The 26,067-nt window shown below is 39.1% G+C and overlaps 1 protein-coding gene across 1 annotated transcript; it reads right to left on the minus strand.

Moving 5' to 3' along the window:
* Positions 1–599: 599 nt before the first annotated feature.
* On the minus strand, positions 600–25,620 carry deaf1 (DEAF1 transcription factor). Its single transcript, XM_066700994.1, has 13 exons — positions 25,166–25,620; positions 24,423–24,520; positions 23,411–23,540; positions 23,108–23,254; positions 22,490–22,629; positions 21,806–21,871; positions 21,091–21,132; positions 20,146–20,254; positions 17,559–17,687; positions 10,355–10,599; positions 6,751–6,816; positions 5,203–5,292; positions 600–3,296 (listed from the first exon to the last, which is right to left on the minus strand). Exons 1-13 carry the CDS (start codon positions 25,368–25,370, stop codon positions 3,189–3,191), a joined length of 1,575 nt encoding a protein of 524 aa, XP_066557091.1. The 5' UTR covers positions 25,371–25,620; the 3' UTR covers positions 600–3,188.
* Between the last annotated feature and the right edge of the window lie 447 nt (positions 25,621–26,067).

Raw genomic sequence — 26,067 nt, forward strand, 5'->3', positions numbered from 1 at the left:
GCTCTGGTTCAGCAGCTAAGCTCTACTATTTCTGTGGCGGATTAGCGCTGTGAAAAGCAAACGATCTGCCTGAGGGCACGTGTAGGCCACCTTGTGTGCGTCTGAAAATGCGTCTTCTGTTCTGGGGCAGGGCAGAGCGACAGCAGGCAGGGTAAGTGGCTCTGAAGCCTACATCTACAGTTGGAGAGGTGCAGGAATTAAACGTCTGCGCACATGTTGGGGTCTAAGAGAGGAAAGTGCATCCTGTAGTCTTTATGAGCAACACCGGCAGCCTGGCAAGGTCACTAACCACAGCAGCAGGGCGGAGATTAAACAGGAGTGCGGACGGCATCTGTGGAGATTAATGCAGTTCAGTTCAAGAGACGCTTGCGGAAATTCCAATCTCATTAATTTGTTTGTCCACAAAAAAAAAAGGAAAAACAAATGCAATGGTAAAATGGAAACAGTTTGAAGGCCATTCTCTGTAATGTTTGGCTCCTCAGGCAGCCCCTCTCTCTCCTCCTAATCACAGCACAACTCCTGGCCCGTCTGCTTTATAGCGTTTCTATTTTCCCCCCTTCATCCAAATTAATCATCCACCAGTAACTAAACTCACCAGGTTGACAAAAAAAAGCATTTTGCTGTGTCAGCATTTACTCTGCAGGTTTTTTTTTCCACATAAACATCCCATACATTTCCAATTTTACTATGATTTCAGTGGCAAAATTCCAGTCTCACAGTTTGTTAAAATGGCATTAAACCTGACATCACAACAAGGATATGCAGGAGAAAAAATATTTGACAATGTGCACACATCAGAGAATAACAAAAGCAGCATTTGTTTTCTTATTATAATTTTGGATTTTTGCTTATATTCATTTTTTAAAATCGGTTGAACTCCCCACTATCACCCCTGTGCCAGCGGTTTTCAAACCGGTCCTGGAGTACCCCCTGCCCTGCTGGTTTTAGTTCCAACTGAGGTCTTAATTGCTTAATTGAATCCTTAATTGACCTGACAAAGCAATATACCATTAAATTAAGTAATTAAGAACTCGGTTGGAACAAAAACCAGCAGGGCAGGGGGTACTCCAGGACCGGTTTGAAAATCCATTCCCTGGGCAATTACTTTTTTTTTTTTTTTTCCAGACTGCAAACCCAGAGGACAAACGGCAAAACTAACACATCAGATGAATCTAACTGAAGCAGCTCTGATAAAACAGCTACTCCAAACCCAGATACAGTTTCCATTCCCATCATTCTTCTGTGTGACTCTGGTATACCAAGTCTGTGTAAGTGGCTGTTTCTGCTCAGATTATCTGTCAAACAGACAGCTTTGATGGCCTTGTTGTTTTGCTTGTTTTGTTGTAGGATGGCAAGTCACACAGAAACAACAGGGAATCAGACCACATACATACATAATAGTAGATGTAGCAATAGTAGCAAGGTAGAAACTAAATAAGATGGGCATCACCCACTACATTAAAAAAAATAAGAAAACCCTCTTAGAATGCACTGAATAAGAATCAAGCCATTAGCCAGGTTGGTTTTTAACAAATCTTTTTGCATTCAGAGACAATATTGTGTACACACACATTACTACAGGGTCTAGAAACAGACAGTAGCTGGCAGTGTAGAGGGGGAAAAACAGCTGTTAGGAAAATAACATTTCATTTTCACAAGAGACTAGTTGCTCAAACACTGCTTGTGTGAAAATCATTTCCTCTCACATCCCAGGTATTATCAGGAACATAATAGATGAGGATACTATGGATTCAGGAGCAGCAACAGCGTAAGGTATAAAGTTCAACTGCATTATTATACAACAGAAAAGAAAAGCCTTACACATTTTTGCTTACCGTTGGGATGAAAAAGAAAATTAAATCAACTCATGTTAAATCTTCAGGTAATTAATGATACAAAGCATCAAACCAGATAATAAAAACCTCCAACACTTATTTCTGCATTTCATAGTTTTATACAGAAAACATTTTCCTGTTTTTAAAATAATCAAAACCTCTAAAACAAAAACAGGGCCGGCTGAATGTTGAATTATGGCTTTAAAAGTTAACTACAGTGGACAGTAGTATTCATGTATATTAAGAACTGAGGATGTATACTGGATTTGTTTCACAATACTCATGTCAACAGTCATTAAAAAGCAAAAACAGGGATGGATCTTAAACTGTGGTCACTGAGATTCTCTCCATTTTGCTGCAGAATATGACTGACTTGCACATCTTCTAGGTATCAATCCATAACATTGAAGATTAAAAGAACAGCATCTGTACATGCATCGAAGTACATCAAATGAACTATTGTGAAAGATTAAGGTCCCTGCAAGTACTAACGTGGTCCCCGTCTACACAAAAACTGCCATGCTACCATGTGAAAGTACACAGTAATGAGGTTCTGAATTTGGATGTCAATTTTATTGGTGCAACATTCTTCATCAGGGCTGTGAGCTCAATGGAGTGCAGCCTGCTGAATGACTGACATAACAGAGACAAAGGTTTCTCAGAAACCAATGATCAGTAAATAATTAAATCAATAATTCAAATTCACTATTGACAGCAGGTCAGTATGTCTTTGAAATTAGATAAAATGGGACTGAAAGAACAAAACGCAGGTAAGATATTCACAGCTCATCTTGCTAGCTGCAAGAGCTTTAAAATCACAGCGCTAGCATTTCTTTGCATGTTCTGACAAATCCCCTCAGTGCGACACACAGCTTGATACTGCACCGCTTTATGTGCAGTAGGGTAAGTTGTGGCAGCATCATTTTATCTGTAAGCATCAGCGCATTCATTCATTTGCAAAGCTGACATGCGCTTTTCTCTTTTTCTAGTCTATTTTTAGTTTTAGTTTTTTTCTATGGAACTCCATCACAGTTTTAAAAACAAAGTACAAAACAGGAAAGTTTCAAGTATTTCTAAGGACTTCCTCTTTTCGATTTCAAAGCTAATATACATATTTTCCTTAAAAAAGCAAAAACGCATACAACATTTTAAAACAAAACATACATGTAAAAGGAGAAAACAACACAACGTATTAGCCAAGTCCCTACAAGGTAAACAATATCTTCAGGGGTGTCGCCAAGGAGACGAACAGGCCTGGTAAGTCTGAAGACCTTCAGAGAGACACCAGGCTGCATGTTGTAGCTTAAAACGAACACGAGTTGTTGCTCAGCTTCGTGTCAGACGACCTTGGTGCTAGACTTTTACTTTGTCCATGTCCATGTCAGCACTCTGAACCTCCTCGCTCTGAACAGAGACGGTTGTGGTTTGCTGACCACAGGTGTGCTGGTGGTCCTTCCAGTCCTGGTAAAGAGGGACAAGAGGGACAGCAAAAGATCAGCGCTTCTGCATTAACACAGGAAAGGGTAACACTGAAGGTGAAGGTTTAGTTTTTAAATACAATTATAATGAATAATAGCAATACAAGTAATTACATTTATAATACATTTAGTGATTAGGGCTCTGGACTCATAACTGGAAAGTTGTGGGTTCAAATCCCGTGTGGGGCAGTGTTGTTGTACCCTTGAGCAAGGTACTTTACTTAGATTGCTCCAGTAAAATGCCCAGCTGTATAAATGGGTACAAATGTAAGTTGCCCTGGATAAGAGCATCTGCTAAATGACAAATAATGTAATGTAATGTAATGTAAAAACAGTCATGAACATGTAATATTCACTTCCTTGGTCATACAAGTTAACATGGGATGGATCAGTAAATGTCTGCATTCATTCCATTAAACGAATGGCATTTGCCAATTGCATGTTCTTATTCGGCGGCCATGTTTGTGGTCAGCCAGCTGGCTCCCTTGGTTGTCGAGCTGTGAGGCGAAGGCAGGGGGAAATGGTGCAGATTAGGATTTTTCAGGCCTGACATTTAAATGACACTTGACCCCAGAACGAGCACAATTCTCTCACAGGGTAACTGGAATTAGCTTCCGCAGCCCCACACAGACTTCACTTATCATCCTCAGCGTCTCTCACTTTTGTATGTATATCTTTTCAATAATAAAACACACAGTACTGGTTTATTTAGTAGGCCAGCTTGTATCATGATACAGGGACCAGGGAAGTACATGGAGATATTGTGTTAGATACACGTACCAAAAAAGAAAAAAGATTCTGCAACCCCCCCCGCTAACCCAAAGTAATTATGTACATAAAACACACACATATAAACAATGAGTTCATGGATATGAATACACACATTATAAATGAATGACCTGAATCGAACATGTTTTTTTCTTCTCAAATAGGGTTAATTTAAAACAAGCATTGATTAAAATTCCCCAACATTTCAGATTATGGCATGTACAGTGCCTGGAAGTCTTGGGTATCTTTCACTGAATCTATTCACTTTAAAGCCCTTCATGAGAGAAACTTCAAACACACCTACAGTGAGGGAAAAAAGTATTTGATCCCCCACTGATTTTGTACGTTTGCCCACTGACAAAGAAATGATCAGTCTATAATTTTAATGGTAGTTGTATTTTAACAGTGAGAGACAGAATAACAACAAAAAAATCCAGAAAAACGCATTTCAAAAAAGTTATACATTGATTTGCATGTTAATGAGTGAAATAAGTATTTGACCCCTTCGACTTAGTACTTAGTGGCAAAACCCTTGTTGGCAATCACAGAGGTCATTTTCTTGTAGTTGGCCACCAGGTTTGCACACATCTCAGGAGGGATTTTGTCCCACTCCTCTTTGCAGATCCTCTCCAAGTCATTAAGGTTTCGAGGCTGACGTTTGGCAACTCGAACCTTCAGCTCCCTCCACAGATTTTCTATAGGATTAAGGTCTGGAGACTGGCTAGGCCACTGCAGGACCTTAATGTGCTTCTTCTTGAGCCACTCCTTTGTTGCCTTGGCTGTGTGTTTTGGGTCATTGTCATGCTGGAATACCCATCCACGACCCATTTTCAATGCCCTGGCTGAGGGAAGGAGGTTCTCACCCAAGATTTGATGGTACATGGCCACGTCCATCGTTCCTTTGATGCGGTGCAGTTGTCCTGTCCCCTTAGCAGAAAAACACCCCCAAAGCATAATGTTTCCAAAAACATGGGATCAAATACTTTTTTCCCTCACTGTACTAGCAGGTGAGGATGTGTGCTGTGTGTATGACTGCTGCTGCTGTCTGTTTGTAATAGCTGGGCTGAACACAACACAGGAGATGGGGAGATGTGAACCAGACCACCCTTCAGTTACTCTACCTTTCTCTGGCAGAACGTGGAGCAGTAATTGACCTTGTGGCATCCGGTGCACTCGTTCATGGCCTCCCGGCCGCAGTTTACACACATTTGCTGCAGAAAGAAAGAAAGAAATTTCAGCCTTCCTCTCACGCTAAAATGTTTCAATAAAAGACCCAGCTCAGTAGTAGAATTGCCATTCTCGCTTCAATGCCCCTCTGGCCCTCACTGAGCCATGCAACCCCAGTTAGCTCCCCAATGATTTCGATTTTATATTTTTGTGTCAGAAAGTCTTTTCAGATACAGTGTGGAGAATTCCAGTAGCTTGACCGATAGGTTTTCTTTTTGTTAACATACAATGTACAATAGGACAGATTATTGCATTTCTAATGTAAGAGGCATGCAGAACACTATGAAAATAGTTAAACCCACCATGATCCCAAAACAATACAGACAATTATTTCCATTGAGATCTTGGTAATAATAATAATAATAATAATAATAATAATAATAATAATAATAATAATAATAATAATACAAAATTAGTTTTAAGCTGAACGTGAAGTATAAGTATGAGTTAATCAAGTATATTATACAGACGACCAGGATTGGAGCATTAATTCGGCACATAACAGCTAATTTTCTGTTTCTTTGATTGACTGCATGCAGGAGGGGAGTGTTATCTAGTGTGCAAACCATTTAATAAAGAGTGCTTTGTGGCAAACGTGTGCAGGAAGAACCAGAGCAGAGAAATCGGTTTTGTGTAAATTAGTGTCCAATCAGTTTAAGGCTGCGGCAGAGTGCCTAGTCCAGAAAGCCTGAGAGGAGCCAGACCTCACGACGCTCATGTGCAGTGCATTACCAGCAACACTGAGGTGACGCAGGTTCGAATCAAATATGGCAATTCTAGTATTCACAACCCATACTTGCAGTAAATGAATAATCTTTAGCTAATAAAGATGTCACAGTATGGTTACCAGCCTGGGTCCATAGAGTCAGCGTAAGTTCTTCTATTTATTTATTTTGTTGTGAGACCAGGAATTTAGTTAGTAAGACTTAAACAGGGCTTCAAAACTAATTAAATAATTGGGACACTTTTGCCTTTTGCCCATTTATTTCCATACAGCATTGATGTTTTGTTTTTCAATTGGCGGTCAGTTTTCTCGAACCCCTGGGTTATGTGTAGCATGTTTTTCCAAAGTGACATTAAACATGATACAAGTAATAGCCACTTCCTGTAGTACTCAGACATGGTCCCTTTTGAATGGAGCTCACATAGCAGAGGACGACACCTGCCCCCAAGAAGGTAAAACAAATAGCTAACTGAGCTACTTCTTTTGCTCCTCTGGACTCGCATACATAATCATTCTGTGAATTGCAGTCCCCACAAGGGGACAAGGGAAACTCGGATATGTGGGCAGGCCAGACAATAGATATATTTTATTTATAAATCACAACGTCGAATTAATGAGATATAGATATGGGGATGAATAAGGATGGCACTTTAAACATAAATAAATAAAAAGGAAACAGAAAAGCCACTCTGTTGATACAAGCTCTACCCTGACTTGCCTTAATGATGATCTCAGTTTTTACGTCTGTATCCTCCGTGTGCTGAAATATTTGATTTTGAAACGGCTGCAATGAGAAAGAAGGGGGAGAAATCAAGGTGAGGGAGTGTAGACAAATTTGGCTATTTTAAGCGCAGTAAGAGGGACACACACTGACTGGAGAGCCCAATTAGAGAGTAGAAGCTCACTGTGAAATGAGAGTAAAGAGGGTTTATCTGCTCTCTGCCAGAATTAAAAGAAAAAAGAAATCCAATTTGAAGCTTACCGCGAGCTGCTTCGTCTTACCTGGTGTCAAGTCATGCTTTTTTTTTCCCTCTCCATCACTCACACAGCATTAAAAGGCTTTATGTAAGGCTTACATATGACCCCTTGAACTGCCCCAAGATGACAAATATGGCTAATTGGAACAAGGGTATAAACAATTCCACTGTCAGATTGTTTTTTATTTTTACTGTCAATTGTTCTTCAAACCCATAGACATGGTTTCCGTTTTCAAAGGCCTAGATGCCATACCAGCCTGCCCCTGAGGAGAGGAGATAATGCCTTCCCATGATACCCTGTCTCCTGCTAAACAGAACTGAAGACCAGGGGTGACTGGAATGTGAGACTTGGACATAACTCTGATCGACAGATAAAATCCCACTGCCATTAACATCAGTCACAGAAGGACTATCAGACATGTTTTTGTAATCAAGGCAAAAAACAAACCGAGAGGTTGAGATAAACAGATATATAGATATACAGAAAAGCAGGTAATGGGTTTTTGAGCTGGTAGTACAAACTCACCCAAGTTCTAAGGAAAAATAAGAGGCAGTAGGAATTACTTTAACATGGTCATATATAAATAGGTTTTGACAAAGAAACTATTAGCAAAATAATCTTTTTTTTTTTTTTATCCAAAACAAAAAACTCACAGAGGGGTATTTTGATAAATCCTCTCCATTTTCTTCTTCTAATCAGTTTGAATGTGCTACTATGGCACTGTTACTGAAACAGATTTATATCTCATTTCTTTTAAATTAGATATATTAAATTATTAATAACGATTCGAAGCCTTGGAAGACCTAAGCCAATGGCTGGGCTGTTAATCCAATTTTCAGTGCACACAATATACCCCAAAAAAATAGGTGATAAGAATCCAGTATATCAGCTTCCATTCATGTCTCAGAAGTAACCGCAGATTGTAACAGCGCCTCCCTTAATGCTGAAGATTACTGTGTAATTTAGTTATTCCAAATTCATTTTCCAAAAGCAGGCAAATAAAATAACCTAACCTAACATATTCTACTTCTACATTTATATTTAATCTGAAATTGAAGGCAATAAGGCAATTTAACATTTAGCTTTCAAATGAGGAATGAGCCTGTTGTTGTGAGATGACACTCTCCTGTACCTTAAAGAAAAGCAATGTCCACCTGTTTTTTCTCAAGGCAAATGCATTGACCATTGATTTCCAAAGAAAAATATATATATATTTTGATGTACGTACAGTTAATAAGACTCTTCTAGGGGAATGTGCAAACAGTGGTCAACATTAAGTGCACACCAAAGATCCAATAGAATAGCTTTAAAATATAACAAAAAAAACATTAAATTGACCTTAGATACACATTTGTTGACAATGAGTATCACTTCTTTCTTAAATGATTGTGTTTAGTTCCAAATATAACTGTGGTTCAATACCCCAAAAGAATCAGAGATTTACTAATGCAAACTCATCTGAACAGGTGTGTGTGGTTTGTGAGAGAGAGAGAAATGGTTAATGACAATTTAGTCTTGGATCTTTTAAAACCTGTCCTCTCATCGCAGCCCTTACCAGGGGAGATTGTACCATTAAGCATTCCACCCAAAGTCTCTGAAATAAATTATGAGAATAGGAGCTCCAGGTTACGGGTTAACAAAACGTATACTATCATATTCCTCCCACTTTTGAGACGTATACATCTCAATGGAGGCAGGAAAATAGGAGGTTAAAAGAGGAGCTAAATTAAACTGAAGGCACTCGCTTGGACATCTGCACGGCCACAGTGGAAATGACTGATTGTCAGGCAGCTGGGAGGGGGTGACAGATGTTAAACACAAATCTCTGCTCCGCTTACACAGACAGCAGAAAGCTTTGGAACCACTGGTGCTCGCAGGTGGAAACCAGAGTGAAATAATCAGCCCCATCACGGCTTTTCCCACAGCACACCCTGAGACAGGAGAGGAGAGCGCTGACCGCCGCCGTCAGTGGGCTTAAGTGGCCATCAAAGGCCCAGAGCTTTCGTCTTGCTGACGTTTCAGTAACTTCACTTCATAGCAACAGCAAACTAGATGACTAGCAGCACTTCTCAACCTTTGCCTATATCAGTGTTAGTATACACATCTATATCAAACCCATACAAATGTGTTGAGAATGTGTTCATTGCGGATTTGAGATTGCTGGTATTAATGTAAACTCTAACAGCTTATTGTTTTTAACACTTATTTTACCTGGTTTGTTTCACTTATTAATTCTGAACTGTAAAACATCCTCCCTTTTCCAAACTATAAAGGGATGCAATCTTGAGATTAGGTGTCAGAGGTTAGAATCAGGTTAGAATTTGCTAAGAAACAACTGAATCATTTTCTGAGCATGGTGACATGAGGCGCTCTTAATTTCTAACATCAGTTTGCTTTGGGTCTAACAGCCTTCAAAGCTTAACTACTGTTAGGCACATTGTATTCCTTTTCAAACTTGGTTCATATATATTAAAAGAAAAACTAGTTGAAGCTTTTGTTGATGTAGGTTAACTAAAATCCATTTTAGTCTATGGGCGGCGCCACTTTGGTGAAACATCCAAATGGTGTGAGGCTCACAAAGGGTTAAACTCATAGCCTGCATTAAGCAAACAAATGTAAAACCAGGAAGGGCTGGTATTCAAGCCAAGGGATAAAAAAAAAAAAACATGAACTGTACTATGATTAATAGCTTTCTTTCGCATTTTCATTAAGACACACTGCTGGTTCGCAAACAAGTCAGAAGGCAAGTTGCATAAACAAAAGAAAGACGATAAAGGGGCTGAATTATATGCCATGTTTTGATTGGGTTTGTTTACACTGAAATAAGATAAGATAAAATGTTATAGTCGTCACGTATCCAGCACTAATATATGACTAATATGATTTCATTATTAAGGATGCAAGGATGGAGTTCCTGGAGAAAGTGTTAGTCATTTCAGATGCACCCAAAACATAACTGCTGAAAATAAAAGCAGCGTAGATGATTGGTAAAAGACATCACGGTGTGTTGACACTTCTAGTTCTTGAGAGGCCAGGCTCCTACAGGGACCTCTCAACTGATTATAGAGTAAATAAACACGTGATTTGACTATTATCCTAATAATGACTCAAATAAAGTAAATGAATACCAGGAACTCCTCCAGCCCTCAAGGAATGGTTAGTATGTGAGTGTGCTCTTGAGAAGGGGTTCAAATTTCAAAGCTGGATCAGAATATTCTCCACCAGTGGATACAAACATGAAAACAAAATATATTTCAGTGCAGTGTGGTTATGTGCTGTGTGCTTACATAGTGCCATGGTGAGCCAGGAGTGAAGGCAGCAGGATTTCAGCATCAATTACTCACGTCTTTCCTCTCAGAGGGCGCTTTAACCTGTGACAGGGCTGCCTCTCGGTTAGCCAAGCTGGCCTGCTTGGCCTGCTCGATGAGGACCTTGAGCTGCTGTGCGGTGTTTATGAGGGAGCTGGCCATCTCCTCCAGGTAAAGCCAAGTCCTCTGCTCGCTCACCTCCAGACCATTGACCAGGCCCGGAGACACCGCTTTGGCCGGCAACGATTGACTCATTGCCAGGGCAGGAAGGGACGTCAACACTGTGGGGTGGACGAAAAAATATATATAACCAGTGTGTTTTTTAAAAACAGATATTCTAATTTCAATTCAACAGAATTCAGGACACACTTAAGAGTTGAAATTTTGTCAAGTATATCCCTTTTTTTTTTTCATTCATTCCAAGACAACGTTCTGAAATAACTTACAGTCTCTAATTAGTAATTCACCAAAATAGTGAGGATAGTCTTAATCCAGATATTAAGTACAGTTTATCCCATATATGTCCTCAGGAGTAGGTAGATCAGTCCTACAGGAATCATAAAACCATTCCTAACAATAAAAGGACAATTACAAGTTTATATATATATATATATATATACACACACACACACACACACACACACACACATTACTGTGCAAGAGTCTTAGGCAGGTGTGAAAAAATGCTGTAAAGTAAGAATGCTTTAAAAAATAGACATGTTAATGGATTATATTTATCAATTAACTAAATGCAAAGTGAGTGAACAGAAGAAAAATCTACATCAAATCCATATTTGGTGTGACCACCCTTTGCCTTCAAAACAGCATCAGTTCTTCTAGGTACACTTGCACAAAGTCTGGGATTTTGTAGGCATATAGTCAATTATAACAAACAAGTGCTAATGATCATCAATTCAATATGCAGGTTGAAACACAATCATTAACTGAAACAGAAACAGCTGTGTAGGAGGAATAAAACTGGGGGAGGAACAGCCAAACTCAGCTAACAAGTTGAGGTTGCTGAAGACAGTTTACTGTCAAAAGTCATGCACCATGGCAAGACTGAGCACAGCAACAAGACACAAGGTAGTTATACTGCATCAGCAAGGTCTCTCCCAGGCAGACAGGGTTTTCCAGATGTGCTGTCCAAGCTCTTGAAGAAGCACAAAGAAAAGGGCAACGTTGAGGACCGTAGACACAGTGGTCGGCCAAGGAAACTTACTGCAGCAGATGAAAGACACATCATGCTGTTTTGAAGGCAAAGGGTGGTCACACCAAATATGGATTTTATGTAGATTTTTCTTCTTTTCACTCACTTTGCATTTACTTAATTGATAATCTATTAACATGTTTATTACTGAAAGCATTCTTACTTTACAAGCATTTTCTCACACCTGCCTAAAACTTTTACACAGTACTGTGTATGTGTGTGTGTGTATATATATATATATATATATATATATATATATATATATATATATATAATGATAGATAGATAGATCTCAAGTGGCCTTTCTGCACATGCAGTGGATGATACCAATCTGAGCATGAATCAAGATTGTTCTTTAAAGAGTACCAAGTAAAATAAGCTCTTTTACATTGCCTCCAGCAATCATCCTGCTAAAATTGGTCTTCTTTTTCAGGAACGATTTATTGAGAAAATGAATCGCAGTAGGAAAGACCAATTGTGTGTGTGTGTGTGTGTGTGTGTGTGTGTGTGTGTGTGTGTTTTGGGGGTGGGGGGAGTAATTTTCAGTGGGCTTCCCAGAGGACAATAAACCAAGCTGTCATTCAATCGTTAAAACAGATTGGACACTTTGCCTCTAATAAAACCCATCTGCAGACAGGCCTTTTCTGATTAGCAGGTACACAATTTCAATCTGCTTTCCTAGGGTGCCTTCTAAATTAATTTGGTAATTATTAACAAACTCATTAAATACTTAAAAATAATTTAAACTAGTTGTTGAGAGGTTTTTCAAACTCTGTTAGTGTGTCGATAATTGCTTTTACCACGGACATAAATTATTTTACAGAAACTGGAATACATTCCTTAAAATTTTTTTTTTTTCCTGCTGAAATAATTGTATTATCTTTATTAACAAATGTATTTTCAGAATTATTTCAGTGATGGGGATTTTCTTTGTGTGGTTTTAAATAAACTTCTTAATTTTGGTGCTTTGGGAACTGGAGATTGCTCAGTCAGAATGTATTCAGTAAATACTGAGAGAAAGAAAAACAAAGTTTTCAAGGTCTGGCAATGCATCACGAGGACAAAATCTTCAAACCCTGTAAAGAGCATTCATTAGAGCATCAAGGTCTGTGTCAAAGCCAGCCGTGAATGTTACCAGGAAACCATACATGAAAAGCTTAAGAATAAGGCATTTTTCAAAATTACCAAGTAAATACAGTCCATTGCAGAAACTAAAATTATAGAAGAACATCAACATTTAGATAACATTTAGGATGTGTTTCCCCGTTTGTCTTAGTTTCATGCATGTCACTCACACCAAAACAACTGAACAGACAGTTGAATCCTTTTCATTTATTCAATAAAACTCACAGCAACTGGTCTCTCTTTGAGATGGGCCTTCCTGCTCTTTATCCTACAGTTCCTTATATTCAGAATTTCCTTTTGCAACTTTTTCCCTGTAACACAAGTAAAATGTATTTTTTGTTTGTTTGTTTTTTAGAGAAACTGTGCTGGGCCTGCTTAGTTTTCTTGTAGGATGCAGTGCTGAGGTGTCAAATTAGTCACTACAAATTGGGAATAGTGACTGATGGGAATATAAGATACAAGCTGTACCTAAATACACTAAAGCCGATATAAAGACTATGATCAGGTTGTTGTCAGTTGTCTGTCCCCCCGGTTTCATAAAGCAATGTTTAGTGAAGGAAAAAGATTAAGAGTCTTCCCTGACAGTTGGTTTACCTCAAAGTATAGAATCAGGAAAGGGAGGCTTTAAAGACATAAATCAGCTCCCATTCACATCATCTTCACAGAGTTCAAACAAGAAAATCAGCAAGCTTTAGGTCACACTGACATTCTTATACTTAAAAGGTAAATAAAATAAATAGATACAGAAATTTGGATCATGTTGGAGCTCTTCAGAGAGAAGAACTGAACTGGCCCTTGACTGATCATTTATGCAGCAAAAGGACAGCGATCTGACTTCAAAAAGGAAATTCCCACTGTGTGCCGAGGCGTCCATCATCATAATCAGCTGTGATCTAGGCATGAGACGGACTCAGACAGCTTCAGTCCACAGAGTCTATGAATCACTTTTCACAGCAGCAGTAACATCCACGTTAGACACCTGGGAGCCCGTTCATCTTCTTGCTATTGGTACAGATATATTGAGCTTCTTCAATTCCCTTTTCTAAAATAATTATGACCAGCAAGGCAAACAGATGTTCTTCTCTCATCATTCAAAGTGACAAATGAGAGGAGGGAAAAAAAAGAAACGGAAGACATTCAAAAGACCAGAGAAGTTTCAAAAGTTTTACACAGCAATAAATCAAAGGTTCCATAGTTTCAAACATTTCAACTCCTTCTAGTAACGAAAAGAGGAAAAAGCATTGTTGTAATTGCTGTGTCCATTTTCAGTTGTAACCAACTGCATATGGGGCTGAGCTTTCAAGTCACTATCAATGTCACATCAGTCTGTGTTCAGAATAATGTAGACACCTCACTTTCCATGGCCAACTGAGAATTACCCATCTTCCATATTGTGCGTTACAGAATGGCACTTGAAACAGGAAGTCATTTTGCTGACTTTAAATAAGGAGAATGATTTCCTATACAGCCCTAATCGACTAACCCTGGCAGTGCACCCGACCTCACAATATAGAAAAATACCAACACAAGAAGGACAATTAAAGTTCTCTTTGTCATTCACTTTCCAACAACTAAAAGGTCCCAGAATTTAATTCAGCTTCATCTTTAATGAACTAAGCAAGTGAGTCAGCTTCCAACTACCAACTTCCAAGTTTTATTTTCTGCTCTTTGTGGAAATAAGTGCTTCCTATTTTCAGGTCTATGTGCACTTCTTCCAGACTTTCAAAGTAAGGAACTTTGTAAGGAGCTACTACATTGCACCGTACGCAAGCAGGATCTCAGTGTGACTTGTCTGATTGTACACATCCCAGCTCCCACACGTTCACCGATACTCCAGCTTTTTCACAACTTCACTGACCTTCATCTTATCCAAGGGTTAGTATGGGGTATCTTAGAATCACAAGAACACTAAGGAGGAGAAGAATCAGTGCAGAAAAACTACAAAAATATTTTGGGAGAAATGCTCTATGGTTCTCAAACATGATGTGCTGTTTACAGGACACATTCACCTCAATATTTTCTCCCCAAAAATATTTGGGTGAATTAGAGTGAAAAGGTAGGTATGTGGAGGCAAACAATATATATTGTGGACATTTTTAATGTTGGTAATGAAGCATTCCTGTAAACACTGGGGATGTTTAAACCCCTTAAAATGAAAACACAGTGGTTGCTTCTGCCTGGAAATAACTGCTTTGTATTACTATGCATGTGCTCTCTCTCTCTCTCTCTCACAGTGTTTAGAAATGCATACACCAAATACATCAAAATATCTATAAACACAGTGTCCAGGGTGAACATGCCTTCAAAAGAAACAACATTGTTGCCTCATGGGCCACTTAACCTCACTAACAGACCCTTTGAAAAACATGTCTGTGTTTATCTGTGGCTTTACCCCTCAGAGCTGATTGAAACTAATAGCTCCTATGCCCCTGTCTAACACAATGTGTGCATCCCTCGCTATCTCATTAAAGTCTGGCTAAAACTTGTCATACCCCTTCCACCTTCAATCCCTTCTCTTACATTCAGTAAATTAACTGAAGCTGAGCACGTTTCTCCTCTGACCTTAATGAACACAGCTGCTTGCGGTCACAGACAGCATGCACATACAGGGTTCTTGCAGTTGCTTTGCTGCCACTACTCAACATCAAAAGGAAGCATGTATGAGGGTTGTTTGTTGGCACCAGTGATGTGTGCCACTTTCCTGAAGTGCTCAAAACAACAGTTCATTTCATTTCCACCTGGTGACACTGTATTAACATTGAGGCTTTCGAAAATGAGCTGCCCTTTGTGGCATTCAGAACAGTCAAATCATGATGAAATCTGTGTTAATGACATTGTGTTGGACTAGTCATCCACAAACCGATTTCAGCTCAGAAATCCAAGTCAATCCAGTACCTGGCCGAGACAAACCTATTCAAAAACATCCACCCCAGAGAGTACAATTAAGCTCGCAGTGGGATGAAGAATTTAAAAGGCAGTTTAAAATGCTGTCAGCGTGTGGCCTAGCTATAAATCCAATGTGCCTGCCTGTTTACCATACACCTCGGTGAGGGAAAAATTGAATAACCGAGTGCCAACGCAAAAAAAAAAACAACCTTAAAAACAGACATAGAAAAAAAAAAAAAAAGTATATTTCTTTGGTTATGAAAATCTTTAAGCCCCATTCATCATTTTGAGACGTACCCTTCCTGGAATATTTAAGAAACGCACACAATGTACAAAAACACCTTTGACAGAGAGACGTGTCTGTGAAGGGCTCCGAGAGGAGGTCATTAGATGAGGTAAGTGAAACTGCACTGCATCCCTGTGAGCAGATAAGCTGATCTAAACACAAAAACCAATACAGCATTACATGGAGCGGGCTGTGTGATAAATGGAGGCTTCACACACGCATGTCACATGAGACCGCAGCCGCTGGGTTGATCTACCCAGTGGCACAAAAGCTGCAGAAAGAAACATATCATCTCGACCTCGCCGGTTTCTCAAAACTTGTGTGGGCTTCAGTACAAGAAATGTCTGAGGTAAGAAACTTTCACTGTGCCAAACATGTACAGACGTTGAATGGGCCCGATGTACCTAAGGGACAGTGATCCTCCTAAAACAGGGATATGCAAGCCCATTGATTATATGATTACGGCCCATGTTTTACTTTCATTTCACTCAGGGTTTTGTATTTTAGAAAGAACGTAATGTGCAATAAAGGACACAGAAAATGTAAATACGATACAAGATCGTACAGAAAATAAATGTACACAGATACAACATAGTACTTCATGGTACAAGATACAAATACAAACAAAATGATTTAGGTGCCAGGAAATACAGGAACAACAAGAAAGTACAACTGTCACAGACGTCAGTACAACGTGATTCATGTGCTAACAGCAGTACCAGTAGAAATGTGAAGCTGCAGCACAAATCCTGTCAGTGTCTGCATCCACATACACATGTGTATCAACATGTTGTATATCTGCAATGGGGAGGATTAAAACTAAACTGTGTGATCCCATATAACTGACAAGCATTTGGAGTCAGAGCCGAGATCATCTGTTTCTTCACTTCTTCCTGATTTTGACACAATCACTAGAAATGCTAATGCCCAGCAGTCCCACTGAGCCACAGCAAGTCAATTTCTAACTTGCTTGGTCTTACTGTGCTTTGAGAGTGTTTACAATAAAAGTGAATTCTGATTAAATGTCATGTGTAGCTGAATACAAATACTTTTTAACTATATGGGCCCCGTTTTAAGAAATTGTTAAATCAATATTTTGGATATGCAACCCCTGATAATAGGGGAGTTGCACACCTTTGTCCTAAAACCACCCACTCACCAACTTAAAGGCCTCGAAAGCAGAAGATATGGATATTATTTTATTTTTTTGTAATTAATTCGTTCTCATGATTAACTTGGATTGATTTCCCATAGAAGTTCCTAAATTATGGGTGAGAACACATTCTATAACTTTCATGTATGTGTTAGTAACCTCACTGAGTCATCTTTGTTCTCTAGTCTCCCAAAGGACTACTGCAGTTCCCTCCACATAAATCACCAGGGGTCTCAAGTGGAATTGAGATCACGGCATGTGAAGAACCAAACACAGTAGGAAAGGAAACTGGTGGAATGGAATTCTGGGATTAGTTGGTAATGAAAACAAACATTTAAGCAAGACGGCAAAATGGCCTCCTTTAATTGCAATCTTTGCAATGTTCTACAAATAATCTTTGCAGCTTTCCTTGGTGCTTGCTGACACAGATGGGCAGTCATTTCAGTTGTTTTCCAGCACCACAAGTACAAGCACACATCTAGACTACATCTGTAGCACAGATCGCCATGACAGGCAAAGGTAGGCTACCTAAACACAGGCCCTCCTTAGAGAAGCAGTCCTCCTATTGCTCCAGTCTCACCTGTTGCCCCAGTGAAGACGGCTGCCTGCGGTGGGCTCTCTGAAATGATTGTCGCGGTGTCACCTGTGGATGTCCTGTCGAAGGTCAGTGTCCCTGAGGTGGTGATCTGCCCAGAGGGTGACACTGTAACTAAAGACCAAAAACAAATCATTATTCCAGCTGGAAGGTGGAGTGCACGCATCTGTGACATTTCATAGCGTCTAGGTGAGTCGAATTCTGCCATCAAAATGGGAAGAACCCACACAAGCCCGAGACCTCTTCAGAGAAAACACATTATACTTTACAAAATTAATCACCTGAATAATCAGCAAATTTGTACTTTTCAAATGTATTTATTTTTCACCCAATTACAAATAAATCCATCAAATCAGGATTTAGGTTGAAAGAAATTCTCTTAAAACTAAAAATAAGAAATAATAGTGTGTATCAGTGAAATGGGCTGGATGGCTGATGTTTAGAAGCTAACTGTCAAACTAAACTGCAGTTTGAGGAGGAGGATGATGTAGGGAAGCAGAGAACCAGAAAGTAATTGAAATAGAGCCGCAATTGAATTGTGGTTCTTGGGCCATTGATCCAACAACTCTCATCTGTGGACTTGAACCACATGCTGGATCATCCCAGAGAGCCAGCAGACCTTTTCTGATAATTCCTTCCTTCTTTCCTTTTCGACAGGTCATTATGGGAAGAGCAGTGTGGGCTGCGTTTCTTTCCCCCCTTTTCGACACTCACCTATAAACTGCGTTTGAAAAGGGCAAGAGTGTCGTTAAATTAAATCAGCTGCTTGGTTCAGCAACCCCGCACAGCGGCACTTTCCCGTTGCCATTATTCACTTTAAAACCCAAGAAATGATTTCCAGTGAAAAGGGCAGTTGTGGTGAGAAACAAAAGGACAAGTTTTCAAATCCAAGGCATGCAAGATTGGATGGCATACAATGAATGTTGTATTTCAATAGTTTTTTGAATTTTTATTTATTGGGGGTTATTGATTTGTTTTTAATGGAAAAGCAACTCAGATTAAAAGGGCAGGTCTATGTGATCTCACTGAATGAGCCCATAAGAGTAAGTAGAAGCAGCACGGGCTCAGAAGCCAAAGTTCTGCTTCATTCAAGCCTAATCGAATTGTTCTCAAACATGTTCACAGAGAACCTGAATCACGGGAGAAATCACCATGATGCCCACAATAAACAGCTTAATTTAACAAAACACAATAAGCATAAATCACTGTTAAAAAACACAAACTTTCAATTCTACATTTTAAGTTGTGACATATTTGACACCAACATGAACTGTGGAAAGAACTACACGAGCTGTATATCTTTTACCAGCCAAAACTAGGGAATGGACCACTATTAGCTGTACTTCTACCTTATTCTCCTAATTCCTAATTTTATACAAATGTTTAAAAGCAGAGCATAATTTGGTTAGACAGGAAGATTGGAGGTCAACAGTTACTGACCATGAAATAATCACTGTCATTGCAATAAAGATCACAAACTTGTTCTCTTTCAAACACACATACCAACAAATAGACCTATGAATAATTTACTATGGTGGACAATAGGCGGTAACCCATTTATCATTATGAATTTCATCACGTTGAACATTAAAAGAGAAATAGTAGTATACAAAAATGTTTTAGCACTTAGTGTACTGTGGTTCTTGTACAACTCATTTAAACTCAGCATTTTATCAGGTTGAAGGCTCTTGCAAAATAATTAAATTAACCGAACAAAACATTAACAAATAAATGATTAGATGTTACAATGAGTCAATAGTCTCCAAAGCTTCAGACAAAGGGTCTTTTCTGCTGAGGTCCTATAGTGAAGGGACGCCTGGCGCTAGCTCTCTGGGAGATGCACAGAGTTAGTGACAAGCTGCACAGTGAGTATGTGGAGCAGGGAAGTAGATTAGAAACCACAAACACTTTCTTTCAGATAAAAAATGATGTCAAAAGAGACTTCACACTTGAAGTTAAATTTAACACAGTTCCCATACTTTTTATTTTTTTTAACACACTATGTTGCGCATCCTCAATTAAATGCATGGAGCAGTGCTGAGCAAAGGGCTATAAGCCACACAGTGACAGACACTTATGCTAACTGATTCTTGTTGGCACAGACAACCTGGTTTCTAATACACTTCCAAACATCAGCAGGAGATGTTCAGTGCTTGGTGACATCTGGAGCACATCTTGCCGTCACGGGCATTTATGGATAAACAAATGTCTACAGAGATGCTGTAAAATGGCTGACACCCTTCAGCGGAGACCGTTGCATATTGGGTTAATGGACCAGACAAGCGACACCGCATAAAATGGATCCCAAAACAACAATCACCACCTGCTGCTCACAACAGCAACAGTGACATTTCAAGGAACATAAAAATAACACTTGAATGGAAAAAGCAAAAGAAATGCAGGTTCTTATAGTTATGGCATCTGGCTTCTAACAGTTTCAAGTAGTATGGTAGCATTTGTATTGAAGTTATGTGTTTTTTAAGAGACATTATGCAGGTGTGGTGAAAAATGAATCTGTGATAAAGCAGTATGTTATTGTGCCATGGCACTGACAGCAGGTCACTTCACTCACAGGTTGTGATGTTTTTTGGCGACTGAGATTCTTTTTTCTCGGGCGTAGTTGGCTGCTCGTTGTCTTTCTTTCGCCTTTTGTATGGGACAAACAGTCTTACAGGACCAGTCTGGTAATAAAATAAATAAATAAAAGAAGCTGAACAAATTAAATTTAGCCACAGATTTACCTTCTTGCCAAGACACAAGATGCAGCAAGTCATCACATGACAAAGCAAACTCCTTGGCCACCTTGGTCAACTTGTGAAAGTAATTCCCACAGGCAGGGTGGAGTACATCAGAAGAATCTCTTCCTGATATACTGCTCCCCTAGGAGCTCACCAGTAACACAAAGTAACATATTTATGTATAATTCAAAACACTGCATTTTTCCAAAGTGACAGAGCAATTGAAAACATACAGACACTGACATTGGGCCATTGGAGACTTAACAAAAAAACATCTGCATTCATATTCATTACAGCATTATATAAATTGGTTTTGGACAAGGAAATAAAATAAAACTTGTTTTATCTATTGTTTATGTCTGAAATGTTTGTATTTGTCACATAAGTTACAGTGCCCAAAAGCTATCTACAAACAGTTTGTTTGTTTGTTTTTCTTGATTTTTGGGAACAACTCTTGCAATTAGAACCCAGTTTTCCCATTCTTCCCCAACTTCACAGCAGCATCCCAATTTCTAGTTCTGTGCTCACTTCCACCAAACATTTTTAATGAAAAAGGGATGAACCCATGTGTCTCCTCTCAATTGCTCTGTTCTCCATAACTTAAAAAGACCAATATGGAGGCAGGGAATACATCCAGCCTGCAAATTGCATTCAAGTGTAATTAACTGGAAAAGAATACAAGTTTTAAGACTTGATCGAGTGGCCGACACACCTTGCATTTAATCTAATCTATACATACATATATGAGTATCATTTTAATTCTGGGAGTATACAATTACCATATTTATGTTCTCCCCTCTGAAAGATGCCCCTTCCCCATTCTTGGTGCACTGAAAGGCAAGACAAGACAAAGAACTCAGAACTCAGAAAGAATGCAAGAATTTCACAATTGGAACTTCCAAGACAAAACTCAAACTGATTTTAAAGCATATGTGCATATGTTAATATGGACCGACTATCATTACAGTGAGAATGCCTACATTGAGGATTATTTTTTTCTGTTTTGCAGTCTGTACGGATTCAGGATTCTTAAATTATTAATGTTAATATTTCACCTTTGCATTTATGTTGCAGCTTTTCTACTAACTACCACAATATATTGAAAACTACAATTTCAAACAATGGAGAGGTCTAATGAAAGGAATGAGCACCACCTAGTGGATTCATAGATTTTTTAAAACCCTTTTTATTCTATTGTACCTAAAAACATGAAACCTCAGGAAAAAAACACTGGAATTCATAATGTGGGCACATGAACATGCTGCTAAACAGTGGGTAGTGTTGAAAAACTCACCACAGAACAAGGTGGTTAGCGTTGACAGTCCAGATTCACAGGGGGGAAACACAATCGGGGGTTAAAAGAACAAGAACACATTGGGTAAGTACATTTCTTTCTAATCTTTTAATACCAGCCATACATTACTCCCACCCCCTTTTCTATTAATCTGTTGTTTGAAAGGGAAGAAAAGCATCAGTCGGAGGAGTCGGTCTTACCAAGGAAAGGTCATCACAGCAAGCGGCACAGGTGCAGGATGCAGCGTGTGGGTTCAGGATGCCCTCCTGCAGACACAACAGAGACTACATTACTGCTCAAACTAAAATAGACTGAAGGACCGCCAACACACTAGTGATTAATGTGTTGTTTTTTTAAGACCATTCTTAATTCCCAAATACATTATTGTTCGTTCTGTGAAGATAAACTAGAAATCTTAAACAAGTCTTAAACAAGAAAAGTGATTCTCCTCAATTCATTGATCTTGATCTTAATTGATTTCCAATGCACTGCAATGGTATTTTAAATCAATGTACTTTCAAAATAATACTATAAAAGTGATAAAAGATGGCTATGCACCATCTGAAAAATCCTCTTTTATGATTAACAGTAGCCACAAACAGAATAGCTCTGCCTGGTTTCATAATATGTGCTAAATTACAGCTAAATTAACATACAATTGTAATTTTGGAGTAACAGTAAAATGTTTCCTCTGTCTTACAACAATAAATGCTTTTACCCAGGATAATATTTATAATCAGGAAGATTATATACTAGTGGCTACGCTGCCTTTTCCTTGGAAGTTAAAAACCTGACTTCCTTTATCCAAAAGGAAGCCCAACACAAACAAAGCAAGGCCGACACTTCTGCTTAATGTGTAGGGGGATGCCTTGAGTCGCACGTACCTGGATCAGGCACTGTAAGGGCCTGCCTGCATAACGAATGCTTCTCTTCCAGTCTTTGCTACTGGCTCTCCCAGACATGGCTTCAAACTCAGTGGGGGAGTACCAGTTGTTGTTGTGCTTGATACAGCGCCCCTTCCCACCTGTATTTGCAAAAAGGAAACAGCAGGGGTCACTGCTCTCCTTATGAACTACAGTCACTTTCCATTATGCTAAGGAGTAGCAAATAAAACATGTGAATGTGTAAAAAAAAGCTAAGAAAATGATGATGCTTTCCTTGCATTCACAGGCGTTTTGTATTACATTATATGGGATTTACAGTTCTGAGGCACCAAATTAAGCTGGGAATGGATGATTCACATATAACAATTTAAGACAAATATACTTTATAGACATATAGTATATTTCTCGTCTCAGTTTTCAAATGTTATAGGTAACTATTATTATTTATTTTTTGGCAGATGCCCTTATCCAAAGTGACTTTAGAGCAAGACAAAGTGCAAAAATACACTTGTTTTGGGTTGAAAAAGAAGAGGTTGTCAGAGTTTCATATTGCTGTGTGTAGAAAATATATTTTAACCACCGGTCTGTCATTGTGTTTGCGGTGTGAGGGGAGCTCACCAGAGCCCAGTCTGGTCTTATACAGCAAGCCACTGGTATTTCTGCACCTGACCGGCAGTTCATTGTCATACACTGAGGGGTCCCAGTTATACTTCGTTCCATCTTTCTCAGGGCCGGGTGTAATAGGGGTGGATGGAGTCTGAGGACCTTGGAGGAAAAAAGTAAAGTAAAAAGAATCACAGCTGGATCAGAATACATAATAAAGCAGAATTTATGCATGTATTAATAAAGAGGAGGATTGATTTCAGATTCAGCTTAAAATGAATGCAATATTATACTCCTTTAAATCTAAATTTTCCATACCTGGGGTAATCGGGGTAGCAGGCCCTTTTAAACCAGATGTGTCCACGATGCTGCCATCTGTGTGAACCACTATCAGAGTGGCCTTCTGTGTGTTCAGGGTGTCTCCGATTTGCAAAGTAGTCCGTCCAGTCTGAAATGACCCACCCACCACCCAAAAAAAAGGTAAGCGATGGTAAGCATTAAAATAATTAATTGGATGTGTTGTTGACACTTTTGCATTGAGAAAGAGAAATGTACTCCCCCCAATAGATAGGCAGACAAGAAACACTCAGCACCCTATTAATTAGAATTAAGCCAAAGTAGCTTATTGAATAACAACGAGACGCTCCGGAGACGGCCAGTCGGGAAGACTCATCTAATATTTTTCTAAAGAACATACTATATAGAACATTACCCCCATGGTTGCTGAGCAACTACATTGACGTCAATCGGGTTACTAAGGTACCCCAAATTTTATCACAGACTTCTCTGTCTTATATGACCTATATCCTAACTATATGGCCTTGGAGGAAATTGTTTATCTAAAAATCAGCTACACAAACTGTACTGAAACTGGCCTGCCCAGAGCAATACACAAAGCTGGTATTTTCACATAGGTTATATAATGTTGCTGCAACAGTAGCACAAAGAGAATATATTTGGCATTTAGGGCACTTTCCCACATCAGCACGTCAGTTTACTTCCAGTCACTGTGTATACACTTTGACAAGTGCAATACACATACATAAAAGTCATAAAAAATAAAATAAAAAAAAGTGTCTCATGGCATGGCACTGGTTAAGTCTACAAGTTATGTATGACTATTTGTGTAAATCTAAATAATTAGTGGCACTTTATATGCAAAAATAGATTGGGGGATGCATTCATTCCATATCCTGTATATCAAAAACAGACCAAATCTAAAGCATTTAGTTTTACTGTACAAAATGAGTCAAGGTAATGTCTACAGCTTGTGATGTGTGTGTATCCACGGGTTATTTATGGACAGATAACACTACTAAATAATACTTACAAGAACATGCTCAGAAATGGACGCTGCATTGGCAACAGATGTTGTGAACACATTATCTCCAGTTCCCGGTACGTCTGCTACAGTCACTGTGGTCACTTCTATTAACAAATCAGACAAACATGGAGTTTAATTGAGAGGCTTTAAATAATAAATCTGAATCCTAATTATAAATAGCTATGATTATGATATAGGCCAGTTGTCCAAAATAAATCTGAGAATGTATTTAATAATGATATATTAGTTTTTAAAACTAATGTATATTAATATTGCATATTTTCCATGTATTGAAAATCTAGCATTCCCATGTAATGTGTAGCTTGACCTCAGCATTATATAAGTGACAGTCCTGAATGAAAGTTTAGCTTTCTTAAAGTTACCAAAATGACCACCACTCATTTATATACACACACATACATACGACTATGCATTGCAATTTTCTTTCAACTTTTTTGTGAAGTGTTACTATGTTGCAATTTAAACTACACTGTTTAACCCGTGGGGGAAAGGGTTGTAATATATTACTACAGCCCCTGAACACCAATTATCCTAGGCTGTGCTTTCAAATTCATGTGAATCCTCCAGCATTTAAAACAAAGCATCAGATTGTATACCGTTAAAAACGGCACTACGAGTTCTGGGCATCAATACACTGCAGAGGAAAGCTTTAGGCTGTGCACTGCATTGCATTCCCTCTGCAACTGCACAATGCGTGCGATGTGCGAGCCAGGCAGAAGAAAACTTTCCTGCAAACGCCGTCTCGGCCTCGTCTGGGTTCGGCAAGGACTCGGCTCCAATCTCGATGTGCCCCGGTTCACCCATTACAGTCATCGCTGATACTTCGGCCTCCGATTCAGTATCCGAGTCCTCCCCCTCTCCCGGCACAGCAGCCGCACTTTCGGACGCCTCCTCCAAGCCGAGTCCCTTCGTCGCCGATTCAGACTCATCCATTTCTCCGGCCTCAACCGAATTAGTCCGAATGTGTCCGAGCGAAGCCGGGAGAAAAACGACCCACTTTCGAAAAACGGGAAGGTCGGAGATCTTATTCTTACAATAATAAATAAGATAGTCAACGGGGTTTCAAAAAGCTCAGAATATTTCCAAAATATTAAGAATAAACAAACCGATCGGAAATGGATTCTTTTTTCTATTTTTGCGCGATCAAAACACAGGAAGGAGGGTAAACGGAAATTACCGAAACAAAACGAGTTTGCACGAACGAAGGGCTTCCCCGAGGTTAGCATTCAATGCGATGTTCGTGTTGCGCAGATTTCCGCAGTTCTGCGCACATCTGCGCTTCTCCACCAATAGGATTGGAATTCTGCGCTACACTAACTCGACTGATATAATAGCAACGAGACATCATTTCATGAACTCGTTGGAAATCCATATACATATTAACGTTGCATCAGCCTTTTCAGTCGACTCATTTTATTTAGCGCCGGTTTACGTCACTGCACGAACTATAGTTTATCCATTCATACAAAGTCAGAGACAAACCAAGAACCTCAGATAAGAACCTAAGAAAATTTACCAACTAGAGGAGGCCATTCGACCATCGTGCTCAATCCCGGGGTTTGCACCAATTTACATCTTCCCCAAGGAAGTAATTAAAAAATACTAAAATGGAACAAAAATTCATGTATTT

Source organism: Amia ocellicauda, chromosome 4, assembly GCF_036373705.1.
Source record: "Amia ocellicauda isolate fAmiCal2 chromosome 4, fAmiCal2.hap1, whole genome shotgun sequence".
NCBI lineage: Eukaryota > Metazoa > Chordata > Actinopteri > Amiiformes > Amiidae > Amia > Amia ocellicauda.